This window comes from Trichechus manatus, unplaced genomic scaffold (genome assembly GCF_000243295.1).
Source record: "Trichechus manatus latirostris isolate Lorelei unplaced genomic scaffold, TriManLat1.0 scaffold00075, whole genome shotgun sequence".
Classification (NCBI taxonomy): domain Eukaryota; kingdom Metazoa; phylum Chordata; class Mammalia; order Sirenia; family Trichechidae; genus Trichechus; species Trichechus manatus.
Genome location: NW_004444011.1, coordinates 12,733,046 through 12,749,358, shown reverse-complemented (window position 1 = coordinate 12,749,358; position 16,313 = coordinate 12,733,046). Strand labels below are relative to the sequence as shown.

Below are 16,313 nucleotides of genomic sequence, written 5' to 3'. Positions count from 1 at the left end.
AAAAAAAAAAAAAGATATCCACTCCCACAGATCTTGGAAACCCCTGACTATCTCAGCTCCAGGAATCTTTACTTTTCACCATCCCTGTAGTACTGACGAGCCCTGGTTTAGAGACTGGCTGCTAACCAAAAGGTCAGCAGTTCAAATCTACCAGCAGCTCCTTGGAAACCCTATGGGGCAGTTCTACTCTGTTCTATAGAGTCGCCGTGAGTTGGAATTGACGGCAATGGATTTGGTTTTGCTTTTTGGTAATACTTACGAGGAGTCCTCATGGCGCAGTGGTTAACGCTGTAGGCTGCTAACCAAAAGGTTGGTGGTTTGAACCCACCAGCCACTCCACGGGAGAGATGTGGCAATCTGCTTCTGTAAGAATTTACAGCCTTAGAAACCCTGTGGGGCAGTTCTACTCTATCTTATGGGGTCCCTATGAGTCAGAAATGACTCGAAGGCAGTGGGTTTGGTTTGGGTAGGTAGTAGTTATGGAGTGAACATGGAATCTACTACCACATTTCACACTGGGTTATACTACTTCCCAGCTAGGTGATATGGTTGAGGTCATGGGCCACTGATGTCCCCCACTGATTCTCTCCGTATTGGGAATATAGAAACCACTTGAGGGTGATGGAAATGTTCAGTATCTTGATTGTAAAATTAGTTGTTGATGCACTCGAACATTACATGAGCACACAGACCACTTTATGAAAAACAAAACTGAGTTGGAGGAACAACTCTGCAAGAGCCCCACTCTAAGAAAATCTCTAGGTAACTACCAATACACTGGTTAATATTCATGTAGTTATGTAGGTTCCTTGAAGACAAATATGATCATGTAACATAGAATAGTACTTTGTCTGTGATACTCACATATTCACCATTTGTATTTGACTTTTTTTAAGTAAAATTCATATAACATAAAATCAACTATTTTAAAGTGAACAATTCAGTGGCATTTAGTACATTCACAATGTTGTGCAACCACCACATTTATCTAGTTCCAAACATTTTCATCACCCCAAAATAAAACTTCGCACCCATTAAGTCATTACTCTTATTTCTCCCTGCCCTCAACCTCTGGCAACTACCAATCTCCTTTCTGTCTCTTTGGATTTACCTATTCTGGATATTTTATATCAATGGAATCATACTATATGTGATCTTCTGCGCTATTTGATTCTTTTAAACCTTCAAAATTTCTCTCACATAGTCTTTTGTGTCTGGTTCTTTCACTCAACATAAAGCTTTTGCGACTCATCCATACTGTAGTGTTCATGATTAGTTCATTTGTTTTTATTACTGAATAATTTTCCATTGTATGGAAATTCCACAGTTTTGGTTATCCATTCACCAGTTAATAAAGGTTTGAGTTGTTCCCCGTTTGAGACTATTATAAATAAAGCTGCTACATTTGTAAACAGGTCTTTGTGTCAACATACGTGTTAATTCTTTTGGTAAATACCATGGAATGGTATTGCTGGGGCATATGCTAAATATATTTTTAACTTTATTAGGAACTGTCAAAGTATTTTCCAAAGCGTATCCCCTAGTTATGTATCAGAGTTTCACTAGCTCTACATCCTCAGCAACATTTAATATTTTCAGTCTTTTTATTATTAGCTATTCTAGTGGGTGTGTGTAGATACATTGTGGTTTTAATTTACATTTCCCTACTGACCAGTGGAAACCCTGGTGGCATAGTGGTTAAGAGTTTGGTTCCTAACCAAAAGATCAGCAGTTCAAATTCACCCAGCTCTCCTTGGAAACCCTTTGGGACAGTTCTACTCTGTCCTACAGGGTTGCTATGAGTCAGAATTGACCTGACGGCAGTGGGTTTTTGTTTTAATGACCAGTGATGCTGGGCATGTTTTTATGTACATTTTCTGTTTAATATCTTCTTTGGCAACTTTCTGTTTAAATCTTTTGTCAGTTTTTAAAAATTGGGTTATCTTCATTTTTTAGTGTAAGAGTTCTTCATTTATTCTGGATACAAGAATATTCTCCAAGTCTGTGGCACACCAATTCATTTGCTTAAGAGTGTCTTTCAAAAATTAAATAAGTCAGATACAAAAGACTACATACCAAGTGATTCCATATTGTATGAGTCCATATAAAATTTAGAAAAGTCAGAACTATAGAGATAAAAAACAGATCAGAGGTTGTCTGAGGCTAGGAGAGGGGGAGAAGATTGACTGCAAGGAGGCATGAGGCAATGGTTAAGGGTGATGGAAAGTTATATATCTTGATTGTGGTGGTAGTTCCATGACTATAAATTTGTCTACTCTCATCAAACTGTACACTTACAATAAGTGAACTTTAGTGGATATAAATTATAACTCAACAAAGTTGATTTAATATTTTTTCTCCTGTGTATTTATAATTGTTCCTATATATAAGAAGGATGATATAAAGTAGTAATGTTGATATTAAATCAAATGTTAAGAAAAGATGTCCAGTAGCTTTTACATAAATAATTATACAATGATTTAAGTTTGTTTAAAAGCTTAAGAACTTGAAGGGAAAAAAGTTTGATAACCTGACATATTTACCAGCTTTAGAATAGGATAAGATAGATAGACTCTTCCAACATTCTGGACCATTCTAATTCTCTGAGCTCTGAACATAATTATTTGGGGGATTATATTTCCCTAAAGATCACTGAACTCAGCTAGTCTTTCTAGTGCAATAAGAAAGTTCTTCAGTATGATCTCAGTCAGAACTCCCTGTTTAACAGGATTTTCCTCTTTCACTTATATATTCATTCTTAAACAAAAGTAAAGATTATTTCTTAGCTTCCAATCTAGGCATACAATTCCTAATTGTCCTTCATGTTAGAGGGGGAAAAAAAGGAAGGGGGGAAGGAGAATATACTTTCAAAGTCTGACTGACTCTTGGTGATTAGTTAGGGAAATTTACATCCAGCTCACTTGCTCAACTCCAGCTCAGATCAATAGATAAGTCAGACTGTCTGCATATGCTAACTCTGTGGAACCAATATAAAAATTAATTGCTGTTTCCACAGCATTACTCATTCTGTCTATTTGTCTTATTCAGAACTTCTTCAGCAAAACAAAGTAAAATAGTTTTAGAATCCATGACCTTCACCCTTATGGGGTAAGTAATCAGGAGTAGCCCCTCTCCTTCTCCCAAGGTAAACATTCTGTAGACCGGAAATCCTATCTTTCATTGACTAGCAAAGTTCTTATCTCCTCCTTAATCCACAATGCATTAAACAAATAATCTGCATGTGCCCTTATGGGATAAAGGCAGCTAACAACAACAAACCCTTTATGTACTAGCCACTCTACAAGCTGACAGATACACAAAGTGGAATAAAATGCAGATTTTTCCCTCCAAGGGCTCATTCTATCAGAAACAATTTGGTTGAAAGGTTAAGAGCATGGGCTCTGAAGCTCATTTATCTGGGTTCAAATCCCTGTTCCATCATTTCTTGACCATGTGACCCTGCTTATAAGATAATGATAACAGCACTCAGAAACCAAAACCAAACTCTTTGCCGTCAAGTCAATTCCGACTCACAGTGACTCTATAGGACAGAGACGAACTGCCCCATAGGGTTTCTAAGGAGCGCCTGGTGGATTTGAACTGCCGACCTTTTGTTTAACAGCTGTAGCACTTAACCAGTATGTTACCAGGGTTTCCATAACAGCTCTGGAGGTATTTAAAATGTTTTGCATATCTGGTCTCTGGCACAAAAGTGTTTACAAAATATAAGCTGCTACTACCATTATTAGGTAAACAAATATAATAATCCCTCAACTTCCTCTTCCACCACTTGGGTTTGGATTCCTTAAAACAAGAAAGATAGAAAAATCCACTTTCAACGTTAAAATCTTGGGTACAAGGAGGGACAGAAGCTCCAGAACAGAGACATGCTTTGGAGATAGAGTGGGGGAAATGGCTAGCAGACCTTCAGCTATGGATGTGAGGCAAAGATAAATTGAAGTCTGAGAACCAGGGAAGGTGGCCCCAGGAAGCAAGGAACAACTCCATATGGGGAGGTGGAGCAAGGTTAGATTTAAATTGAAGAATCTTCAAGAGTAAGCAACCAACTAAAAGAGAGCCATCTCCTCCTTGAGGTGGAGCTGAGAAAACAGGGTGAAGGAGATTTTTATGGGGTGCTTGCACAGGGAAGGTTTGCTCAGGAGACTGTGCAGCCTTGGTGGGGGGCAGGAGGGCAAGTGTGAGAGTCCACCTAAGAAAGCCCTCATATACATTGTTTGCATACATTAAAATAGAATTATTAAGTCAGAACACTGATAATATCAATGAGATTTTATACATCTTAAGTATGTAAAAGTGTCTGCTGTACTCTTGATTTCCACTTAGTCCTTACTCTCACATCTTCAACAAGATGCATGCACATGTGTTTTGCTTTATTGAAGATATTACACTTGGTACATGGAATTAGAGTTGTGTCTGTTTCTCCACATGACTGTTCAGTGTATTTCTAATCAGTAACCTGTTAACTGTTTCTCCCAATTCCACCTCATGGTTTCTCCTCCCTATCTTCCCTTCATCCTGGTTCCACAGCCCTTCTTACAAAAGGTTCAGCCTCCTGCTTTCCTTCCTTCTCTCCTTACAAAGCCACCAGAATGCAGTTAAAAGAACCAGAATTACTTTCTTTCTCCTTCAACTTTCCAAAGATATTTTTGAACAACCTTTCTCTTTCTGTGCCATCCACTTCATCTCCTTTTTTTTTCATTCTGAAATCTCAGTCTCTCACTCTTTTTTTTTAATAATCCCCAACACAATTCACAAAATTCACAAATGACTCACAATTCACAAACAAAATTCTTGTGATCATCAAAAAGCATGGAGGTAAATTCCAGTACACTGGAATTTCACATGAGGAGAATTTCTGGTTCAGAAAGGATCATTGTAATCAGCACACAGAGGACACACACACAAAAGCCACCACAAAGCATTATGGCAGGGGGCAAAAGAGGCCAGAATTAACTCTGCCTGGGAAGGTCAATATAGACTTCCCATCTGAGTTTTTAAAAAATGAGTAGTTCTCCAGGTAAAGTAGTGGGGTTTGGAGTTTCAGGCAGAGAAATTGGCATATTCTAAAGCTTTCCAATAAGAAAAGAGCCTTCCAAAAAGAAACAATCTTTGATGGTTTTGAGGGAGGGGACTGGTGAGGATGGAAAAACACTAAATAGACAATAGATAAGCAGTAACTTTGGTGAAGGGTAAGACAGTACACAATATTGGGAAAGCCAGCACTGTTTGTCCAAGGCAAGGTCATGGAAGCTCCATAGACACATCCGAACTCCCTGAGGGACTGAATTACTGGGCTGAGGGCTGTGTGTCCCATGGTTTGGGGGAACATCTAGGTCAATTGGCGTACCATAGTTTATAAAGAAAATGTTCTACTTCGGTAAGTAGCATGTGGGGTCTTAAAAGCTTGTGAGCAGTCATCTAAGATACTCCACTAGTCTCACCCCTTAAGGAGCAAGGGATAATGAAGAAAACCAAAGACACGAGGGAAAGATTAGTCCAAAGGACTAATGGACCACAAATATTACAACCTCCACCAGACTGAGTCCAGCAAAACTAGACGGTGCCTGGCTACCACCATCAACTGCTCTGACAGGGATCACAATAGAGATTCCCAGACACAGCTGGAGAAAAATGTAGAACAAAATTCTAACACACACACACACAAAAAGACCAGACTTACTGGCCTGATAGAGACTGGAGAAACCTCAAAAGTATGGCCCCCCAAACACCCATTTAACTCAGTAATGAAGTCATTCCTGAGGTTCATCCTTCAGCCAAAGATTAGACAGGCCCATAAAACAAAATGAGACTCACCAGCCCAGGAGCAGGGACAAGAAGACTGGAGGGCACAGGAAAGCTGGTAATAGGGAACCCAAGGTCGAGAAGGGGAGAGTGTTGACATGTTGTGGAGTTGCAACCAATGTCACAAAACAATATGTTGTACTAATTGCTTAATGAGAAGCTAGCTTGTTCTGTAAACCATCTAAAGTACAACAATAAAAAGAAGAACCTTGAAATACTACTTTAATGAACTTAGATTTTATTTTCTTTTGAAATAATGGAAAATTATGGGACTATTTTAGGCAAGAGATTAACATGATCATGTTTGCATCTAAAAAAGATCCCTATGAAATTAAGTCTCAGACCCAGAGTTAGTGAGAAGGATGCAACATAATTACATACAGAGATGCAACCAAGGAAACCCTGATTGTGGCAGCAGGCAGAAAGAGGAGGAGACAAGTGAAAGAAATATTTAGGAAACAGGATACACCAAAGAAATATTTGGGAAGTTAAGAGGGATGGGGAGACCCTGGTTGGTGCAAAAAATTAAGTGCTCAACTACTAACCAAAAGGTTGGTGGTTCAAACCCACCCAGAGGTACCTCAGAAGACAGGTCTATGATCTGCTTCTGAAAAATCAAAGCCTTGAAACCCTATGGAGCAATTCTACTCTTCCCATATGGGGTTGCCAGGAGTTGGAATAGACTCAATGGCAACTAACAACAACAATAAATTTTCTGTAATTTTCTTTTCTATTTTCCATCTATCTTTTTTTGTTCTACTTTCTGGGACATTTCGTTGTATTTACCTTTTTAAATTTCAATTGATTTTTTAAATTTTTTTGCTTTCTTATTTTTAATTTAAAAAACTTTTTGTTGTTCTTGTTTCATAGTTGTAACATCTCCTTTTATTGTAGCTGCTTTTCAAAGTTTTCTTCTGTTTGCTGCATGGTCTCTGATTTCTCTAAGTTCGTTTTCTCCTACTTGTTTACTTGTTCAGGTCTCTCTATTTCATGTAGGAGGCTTTCCTCAAACACCTATCAATCCTTTTGTGTTCGTTTAGATTTAAGAATGAGACACTGAAAAACAGATGATGAGCTCTGTGTGCATGGGTGGTGTTTGTTAACTGGTAGGCTTTAGCATAGGGCGATTGAGTGGCAAACTGGCAATTTCATTGAGTAATCCCAAATGTCAATTTTTGCAGGTATTTTTCTCCTGGGGGTATTCACTTTCTCCAGAAAAATCTTCCAGTTTTCTACTGGATGAGGAAAGTTTGTGGTTGGTTTTACTGCTAATGGGGTAGACTTTATTTAGCTACTTGTTTTCCATCTTTTTCTCCAAATTCTTGGAGAGGACATCAATGCTACATTAATACAATCCCTATAGTTGCTATTTGATATATCAAAGCTCATTTTTCATTCCTGCTAGTTTTTTTCCCAAATTCCACTGTTTTGTAATTTAATAAGTTTTTATCACAGACAACAATGAGGGAGATTCAAAAGAAGTAAAATCATGGCCTTCTCTGGTTTGCAATAAAGTCACATATACAAATCTAGAGAGCTGTATTAAAGTAATATTATAAAGATGAGTGTGACAAAATGGGACAGAATATATCCCAATGTTAAGAAAACAGCATGTACCAAACCAAAAAAAGGACTCCTAAGCCCAGTATGGGTAGACTACAACGGTTCTGCTATTCCAGCAGGGTCATTTTGGAGAAAAGTGGTTGGGTAAAGACAGGACATTAATGAAGGGCCTTAAATGGCAGGTTGAAGACTTTTGATTTAGTCCATTTAATTTAATAAGAAGGTGCTCTTATATCTTGAGTGAAATAATATTTGATGTGATATTTCTGGAAAGCCAACCGAATTTATCTAGAGGACTGTATCAGTATGGGAGTCATGAAAATGAGGAGAGAGGATTAAAATGGATAAATAATTGGAGAAAGAATTGGCAAGATTCTCATAACACTTGGCAAGATTTTCAAAACACTTATTCTAATTCCCACTACATTTTATAGCTTCAATCTGGCTTTGGTGCTTTCTTTAGCCCCTTTTCATTTCCATATCAGTTTAAAAGAGAACACTGTAAAATTAATCTGTTTTTAGTCATTAATGCAAACATTCATGAACAGAATTATCTCTTTTAACCTTTAGAGCATGTAACTCATTCTCTTCTTCAGAGACACAGCATTGCTTAAAGGTACACTTATGCACACCAGTTTTATGATTTTCTACCAAAATTCTTAGCAATACCATATTGCTCCAATTGTCTATTCATTTTCCATGAAGGATTACATAATTATTGAAATTGATGTAAGTTTAAAACTATTCATTTGCTCATTTCATGGGTAATGCATTACCAGTTAAGAAATCATCAAGTCCACAACTATGATGAGAACTCATCTTTTTGAGTGCAGTGTAGTCTTGACTCAAGGAACATAATCTATGTTCATTATTTAAAATGATTACCACTATTGTTAAGTGGAATAAAGAAGAATTATGAGTTAATCATTATCATTTGAATAATTCAGTTTTGACAGAAATTTTCCTGAGAAGGTAAATTGCTACACATTACTGAGAGTTTGGAGATCTTTTCCACTTCTTCCAGATATTTAAAAGAAAGAGTTTAATAATCCCTACATAAACAAAGAGAATATAATCCGAAAATTCATATCCACAGGGAGAATGCAACAGGAGAATAGGACTTCAGATAAGGAGTCCAGAGGTGCTAATGGTATATGTACACAATACTTGCACACACACACTCAAGTTAATGTCACTTGCATCAGAAATTGTATGTACTGGGGCATCTTGTGTCAGGGATTTGATAAAGGATATGGAACACAGCAGAGAATATCTGTACTGCTAAGATAAAGGGTTCCAAAAGCCAGCGAGGAAACAAGACAGCTTCAACAGCTCCTGGAACTGGGACCTCAGCATTTCTACTGGACTAATCCAAGCTTGATTTCCTTGAAGGTGTGAAGCAGTGAAGTGGAGGTTATCTTTGGTGAGGGCCATAAACAAACCCTTCTGATATCCCTTTTCCAGTCAACCTAAAAAGGACAAAATAAGTTGTCTACTTGGTAACTCCTAAAATTCCCTAAAAAGCAATGGAGTGAAAGATTTAGACACCATTCATTCTGTAATCAAAGGAAAATGTCTGATTGTACTAACATGTCAATGTGAATGACTACAGAAATTTACATGGTAAATAAATGCAAAAGATTTATACTGAGAATCTTGAAAAGGGAAAGGAATGCATTTTTGTCACAAATATTTGATGAGAGGAAGAGAGCAAACGAGGTAAGGGTGTCACTACTGAGGGAGGGGAAAGAAAGAAATGTTTGGAGATACTTGGCACTCCTCAGAATTCTGCCTCATACTTCTAATCGGTGTGATACAAACAGAAGCAGCATGCAGAGGTAACTTTATCTTGTGAGGGGAAATTAGGAGGCTTTGCTTCAGTGATGTGATTTATGATGGGAGGGGGTGTTTTAACAAGACTGACTTCTTACAAAGGGCCATCATTCCCAGAGGATTCATTAATTGAAGTGCCACGCAGATGTGTGGGAAGATTTAAAGTGTTGTCATCAAGGGCAGGAAGAAGGATGAGATGACCTCACCTCTCAGATTTTTCAGAACCATTATTCTAAGATCTGTAAAAACCAAAGCCTTTGTCCCTTCGTGTGTTTTCTTTAGAGTGGCTTGGACTATATTTATTACGGAAGTACGGCTAAATCAAGCTTTGTCAACAATTCCTAGACTATGTTTAGAAGAGATACAAACAATCCCCTAGGAGTTATACACAATTCTGGCATTAAACAATTTTCCTATAGCATCTAATTTGCTTCTCTTGTTTGGGTTGACTGGTAGATTATTGAAACAATTCCCCAAGACATGAAAGACTATAAAGATTCTGCTACAATATACAGCATACTCATATTCAAGTCAGGTTAACTTTACAATTATTTATTAAACCAAAAAATCCATTGCTGTCAAGTCGATTCCGACTCATAGCAACTGCATAGGACAAAGTAGAACTGCCCCATAGGTTTTCCAAGGCTGTAAATCTTTATGGAAGCAGATTGCCACATCTTTCTCCCGCAGAGCAGCTGCTGGGCTCGAACTACCAACATTTTGGTTAGCACCCGAGCACTTAACCACTGTGCCACAGGGCTTCTTTATTATTTATTAGGTGCTCACTATTTGTCAGCATCTGAGGGAAATGCTGAGGATACAGAGTTGGGTAAGATACAGTCTCTGTCTTCAAGGAACAATGTCTGGGAAGGAGACCCGGGAAGAGGCCATCAGAATGCAAATGAGGTAGCATTTTCATCGTTTACAGGTTTTTTTAGATTTTATGGTAGAGGGTAGACTTGGAATAGACTATTTGTTTTGAAAGAAAGAATTTTTTAATTTATAAAAGCATCACTATCTTACAATCAGTTTGAAAAATATAAACAAAAAAAGTATAATTCAATTACTCTAACAGAACATCTTTTATTATTCTTATTCTAATCTATTGTCAGATGAATACATTTACATAGTTATAATCATAGTATAAAACTGTGTCTCTTCTTTTCCTACTTGTTTTATTTCCCATAAGCCAAATTCCGTGTTACTACCTGGTTCCCTAACCATAATTCTAAAGAGCTGTATAACAATTCTTACAATTACAATTGTAATTCCGACTCATGCTGAACTCATGTGTGTCAGAGTAGAAATGTGCTCCATACGGTTTTCAACGGCTGATTTTCCAGAAGTAGATTGCCAGGTCTTTCTTCCAAGGCACCTTTGGGTGGACTTGAACCTCCAACCTTTCAGTTAGCAGCCCAGTGCATTACACCATTTGTACCACCTAGGGATTACACATCACAATTCACATACCATAAAACTCGTCCTTTTACAGTGTACAAGTCAATGGTTTTTAGTGTATTCACTGAGTTTTACAGCTATTATCACTATCTAATTCCAGAAAAATTTAATCATCCCAAAAAGTTCTGTACCTCCCTATTTCCCCTTCCATCTGCTAACCACTAATCTACCTATCTGTTTGCCTAGTTTTTATAGTGGTTTCTCTGTGTATTACAATATACATATGTGATATATTACAGTCTATTTGTATCAACATTTACTACTTTGAGTGAAATGTGGAAACCTCACTTTCATTAGGTCTCTTTACCTTCCCCACTTTAAAATATTATTGTCCTGAGAATCAGATGATGTTATAATTTTTGTTTCAATGATCAAACATCAAACAAGATTGATAAAATTCAGAAGAAGCATCATTTATTGTATGTACCCATATTTCTGCTCTTTCCATAGTTCGTTCTTCCTTCCTGATGCACCATGATTCCTTCTTTGATCATTTCATTTGTTTGAAGAACTTCCATTTGCCATTCTTTAAGGGTAGGTTTACTAGCAATAAGTACTTTTTAGTTTTGCTTAATCTGAGAATGTCTTTATTCTCCATTCATTCCTAAAGGATAGTTTTGCTGGCTATAGAATTCACAGTTGACAGTTCTGTTTTTTCAAGACTTGAAAAATGCTGTGCCATTTCCTCTGGCTCCCATGGTTTCTGATGAGACAATGGCTGTCATTCAAATTGTTGTTCTCCTATAGTAATATGTCATTTTTGTTTGCTTGCTTTCAATGATTTTATACATATATATATATATATATATATATACACGTGTGTGTGTGTGTGTTCCAGAAGTTTAACCATGATGTATTTTGGCATGAATTTCCTTGAATTTATCCTGTTCAGGATTTTCTCAGTTTCTTGAATCTGCACATTTATGTCTTTTGTCATACTTGGTAAGTTTTCAGTCATTTTTACTTTGAATATTCTTTCAGTCTTATTCTTTCTTCTTCTCTACTTCTGGGACTCTAATGATATAAATGTTGAATTTTTGATATTGTCCAACAGGTCCCTGAGGCTCGATTCATTTTCTTTTCAGTCTATTTTCTCTCTCATTCAGATTGGATAAATTCTATTGCTCTGTACTGAAGTTCATTGATTCTATCTTCTGTCATTTCCACTATACTAATGAGCCCATCCAATGAGTTTTTATTTTGGTTATTTTCTTTTTCAGTTATATCTTTGCCATTTGTTTCTTTTCTTTTTTTTTAAATTCAGATATAATTCACATACCATAATGGTTCCTTTTTTTAAACTTCTATTTCTTTGCTGAGCTTTGTTATTTTTTGTTTCAAGATAATTTGTAATTACTTGATGAAGTATTTTTGTGATGACCGCTTTAAAATTCTTGTCAGATAATTCCAACATCTTATTCATTGCAACATTGGCATCAGTTGATTGTTCTTTCTCATTCAAGTTGTGGTTTACCTGGCTCTTGGTATGATGGGTAATTTTGGACATTTTGTCAACTATATTAGGAGAGTTTTGGTCCTATCTTAATTTTCTATTTTAGCAGGCAGTCACTGTGCTTATGTCTAGCACACAGATCCTGACTTACTTTTGTGGGCTGTGGTTCCAATATCGGTTTAATTTTCAGAGGCTTTGAACTGTTATTTTGGTTGGCTTGGTTTATCTGGTGCCATTTGGGGCTTGCAATAATCCCTGCTGGTTCTGAGGTGAAAGAAGGTGTTTCTCCAGGCTAAACAACCTGATGTCTCTGTGAGGGGTGAGGGGAGTCTCTGGTCCATGGTGATGAAAAGGCTTCCTGGGTCGGATGCTTTTGTGGAAGGAACCACATTGCTAGTGCCCCTAGCTGTCCAGTGTCTCTGGGTCGGAGAGGGACGTCTCAGTCCCAAGAAGATAAAGAGGCTTCCAGGACCAGATGCTGTGGTGGCATCCCCTTGCTTGTTCCACTGAATGCCTGGTGTCTCTCATGTGAGAACTGTGTCAGGCTTAATAGGCAAGTAGAGCACTTTCTCTGGACACTTGTCAGCAGGGCTCCCAACTGATCTCCCTTGCTGGTGGTGCCAGACTCACTTCATGTTGTCAGTGGGACTCCAGTTTCATTTGGGGTAGAAATGAGCCTTCCTCGGCCTCCTTCTGTTGCTTGGGTAGGGGTCAGGAAATGCTAGACCTAGGTCACCTTCTTCTCTTGGGTGGGAGGTGGTAAGATGTCTTGCAACTATGTTGTTTCTCCAGTCTTGGGGTCCCTAACCAGTACGTCTTCCTCTTTCCACCTTTCAGAGTTCTCCTCCTGGAGCCTCTTGCTTATAATTGTACTTATCAGGGCAGGACAAAAGGAGTCTGTGCCTTCTTATACAGATCAAAAGTCAGAATAGACTATTTTTTATTTCTATCTGCACAATTTCCCCAAAAGCCAAAAGTTCACACCCTGTGCTAGAAAAATTATTTTTAAAATCATGTGTGCCAGACTTAAAAAAAATTAGCAATACTCTGAGTATGGAAGAAGTGGCAGTAATGCATAAAGTTATCAAGAGAGTGACTTAAGGACATTCTTCAAACTATGGTGTGACAGCCTCTATGTAGCTTCTATATTAATCCCAGTTTGGTCACTATATTCACTCATTCATTCAGCAAATATTTATTGGGTGCTTACTATCTGCCACATTCTGTTTTAGATACTGAGAATGTAGTTGTGAAGGGGGGAAAAAAAAGTTAAAAATCTCTGCGCTTGTGGAAGTTTACATTCTCTAAAACATGAATATTTTAGAGAATATTTTTCATTTATAACCAATTAAAATTATAGCAGCTATACATCTTATTCATTCATAGGATCAACTGTCAAATAGCAAATTCAACTCATATCTACTATACAAGGAGTCTCACATTCCATTTGTGTGTTTTTAGTCATTTTTTATGTGTGAAATTTAACTGTATTTGTTTAATGAACTAGTAAAGTGAGTAAAATAACAACTATGTTAGTAAAAATGTCATTTATGCTAGATTACATTCAGAAGTTGAAATCTGTGAAGTGTCCACATATTTAATCAAGCAGACATATCTTCTTTTGAATATGTATGTTTTGAAATTTCCAAGTGATTTTTTATTAGTTTTCCTAAAAAAAGCTCAGGGAAGCTCTTCCTTGAGGGTCTGCTTTATTACAGAAACAGGTAAACCGAATCCACAGTAGAAAGAGGGTGAGGATGGTCTTGGGTGATGGAGTTTGAACTTGGGTGACTGGGAGAATAGCTGTACCTTAAAGAGAAATATTGAAGTCATAAGCGGAAGTGATTTTAGAATGTAGGATGATTAATTTGTTTTTGAATATGTTAAATTTGAAGTGACAGCAAGCTATCCAAGTAAAAATGTCTCAGTATGAAGATTTTAAAGTAGGGCTTAGGTAAAAATCAAATCTGGAGTAATCTAGGAGTCGGCTGCAAAAGAGTGGAAGTTGTAGGAAACGGTGAGATCTTGTGGGGGTGGGGGGCGGGGGTGGTGGTGAAAATGGCTTGGAGAGCAAGGTTTACAGACCTGAGGATTGAACCTCAGGAACAAATTAAGAGTTCAGCTCCAGGCATCTGCTCTTCTCTTTCTTTAGACTCTCTTAGTGATCTCATCTAATTATAGAGTCAACTTGGCTAAATAAACATGTTCCTTATTTATGCTCTTGCAATTTCAGTCTGCCCTGATATGGAGACATAAAGATGCAAACAAAATAAAATACAGAATACTTGAAGTAAACAATTAATGAAGCCATATTCCGTAGAGGCAGAGAAATAAGAACATCCTAGGACTATAAAGATGGCTCTAACTTGGTATCTTCTAGTTTTTATGAAATTTTCTAGCCTAATATTTGTAGACAAAAATAAGATTTTAGAATCTTTAGAAATTAAGTCTGGGGTACTTGAAGGAGTTGTAAATGTTGGATGTGGTTCCATAAAAGACTCAGAACATATGGTAAATATAAAACGAGTGTATCTGAGGATTTGGGGAGTAAGCAGCCAAAAAAAATTCTTTGCACATGCTCATATTTCTTGAACAGATAAATTTTAAAAGGAATAAGCTCAATAAGCTCACAAATTAAGACAATAATGGTGATGTATCTTGAGTCACTGTTGTAGAAGATTTTGAAGAGCATGAATATCATAGAGCAAAACATTCCTAGAAGTCCTAACAAGAGAAGCAGGGACAGGATAGGTAAAATGATTTTTAAAAAAACTGAAGCTGTAACATTTCAGTAGCAAAGAGAAGGAATGACAGGAGAGGGAAAATGGTACAGAGAGGCTGACTGGTGTAAACTGAAGTTGAAGAACATGTGCAGGGTTCTTATTGCCTCTTGAGAAAATATGCAAGGGGAAACTCCATATGAGACATTTATAGTCATAATGAGACATCCTGATGAGTGTGATGAATGAAGAAAAAGAGGCTGGATTGGAGATGGAGTGGGAAAGATACTTATTGAGAAGCTGATATAGCAGTCATATGCAGCACACTTGGTTGTTTAGAAGTTGCAAGGAAGAGATTAACTAGTATAGGAAAGTTAAAAGCCCTGTCTTAAAAAATTATATAATCTGAGTTCAACCATAGGCTATAAAAAACTGCCGAGACCATATGACCCTTTGTCATGGATTGAATTGTGTTCCCCAAAAATGTGTATCAGCTTGGCTAGGCCATGATTCCCAGTATTGTGTGGTTGTTCACCATTTTGTAATCTAATGTGATTATCCTATGTGCTGTAAATCCTAGCCTCTATGATGTTAATGAGACAGGATTAGAGGCAGTTATGTTATGAATTTGGTACCAGGAGTGGGGTGCTGCTCTAACAGACAACTAAAATGTAAAAGTGCTTTTGAAACTGTGAATGGATAGAGGCTGAAAAAGTTTTAAGGTGCCTAATGATAAAAGCTTGGATTGCCTTAAAGAGACTGTTGGTGGAATTACGGACATCAAAGACAATTCTGGTGAGGACTCAGAAGGAGGTGAGGAGAGCTTTTTAATAACGGAGATGGTGCAGACAGGGAGAAGCAATAGCAGAGAAATGGCAAAAATAGAACCAGGAGACTGGTGCGACATGGCATGGGAGCTGACCCACAGAGCAAGAGAGCTGAGTGTCTTCGTGCAGGCGTCCTGATGAGTGGGGTGCCTCCTGGCAGATATTGATGAAGCTAGGCTTGCCGACCCAAGGAACAAGAGAGCTGAGTGCCCTCCAGCCGAGGTTTACTGGCAGAGTGGGGTGGCTCCAGGCACATTATCAGTAGAGCTAACGAGCTTTGGAACACTCACCCGAGCAGGACAAATGCCCGTCTGGCCCAAGAGGCCCGAGGGGCTGAGAGAACAAGGAACCAGAAAGCAGAAGCTGAAGAGACAAGGAACACAGGAAGCAGAGCTGCCTCAGTCTCAAAGGGTAGGGCCACAACCTCTGGGGTCTCAAAGGATGGAGCCATGGCCTCTGGGGTTCCAAGGGGTGGGGCCACAGTCTCCTAGGTTTCAAACAGTCAGATCTTCACCAACTTGGTTCTGGAGTGTGGGGCTGCCTTTCACAAGTGCCAGCAGGATGGGGCCAGATCCACTGCCCAAAGCTGAGGGGGTGGGGCTGCCATGCCCAAGGGGCAGAAGTGTGGGGCCTGCC

General features: G+C 38.1%; 1 protein-coding gene across 1 annotated transcript in view; it reads right to left on the bottom strand.

The window, feature by feature from the left end:
* Window positions 1-12,184, bottom strand: part of CUBN (cubilin) — a 396,867-nt gene extending 384,683 nt beyond the window's left edge. The window contains 1 exon segment of the mRNA XM_004391280.1: window positions 12,035-12,184. Coding sequence (XP_004391337.1) covers window positions 12,035-12,184 — 150 coding nt within the window.
* Window positions 12,185-16,313: the final 4,129 nt, after the last annotated feature.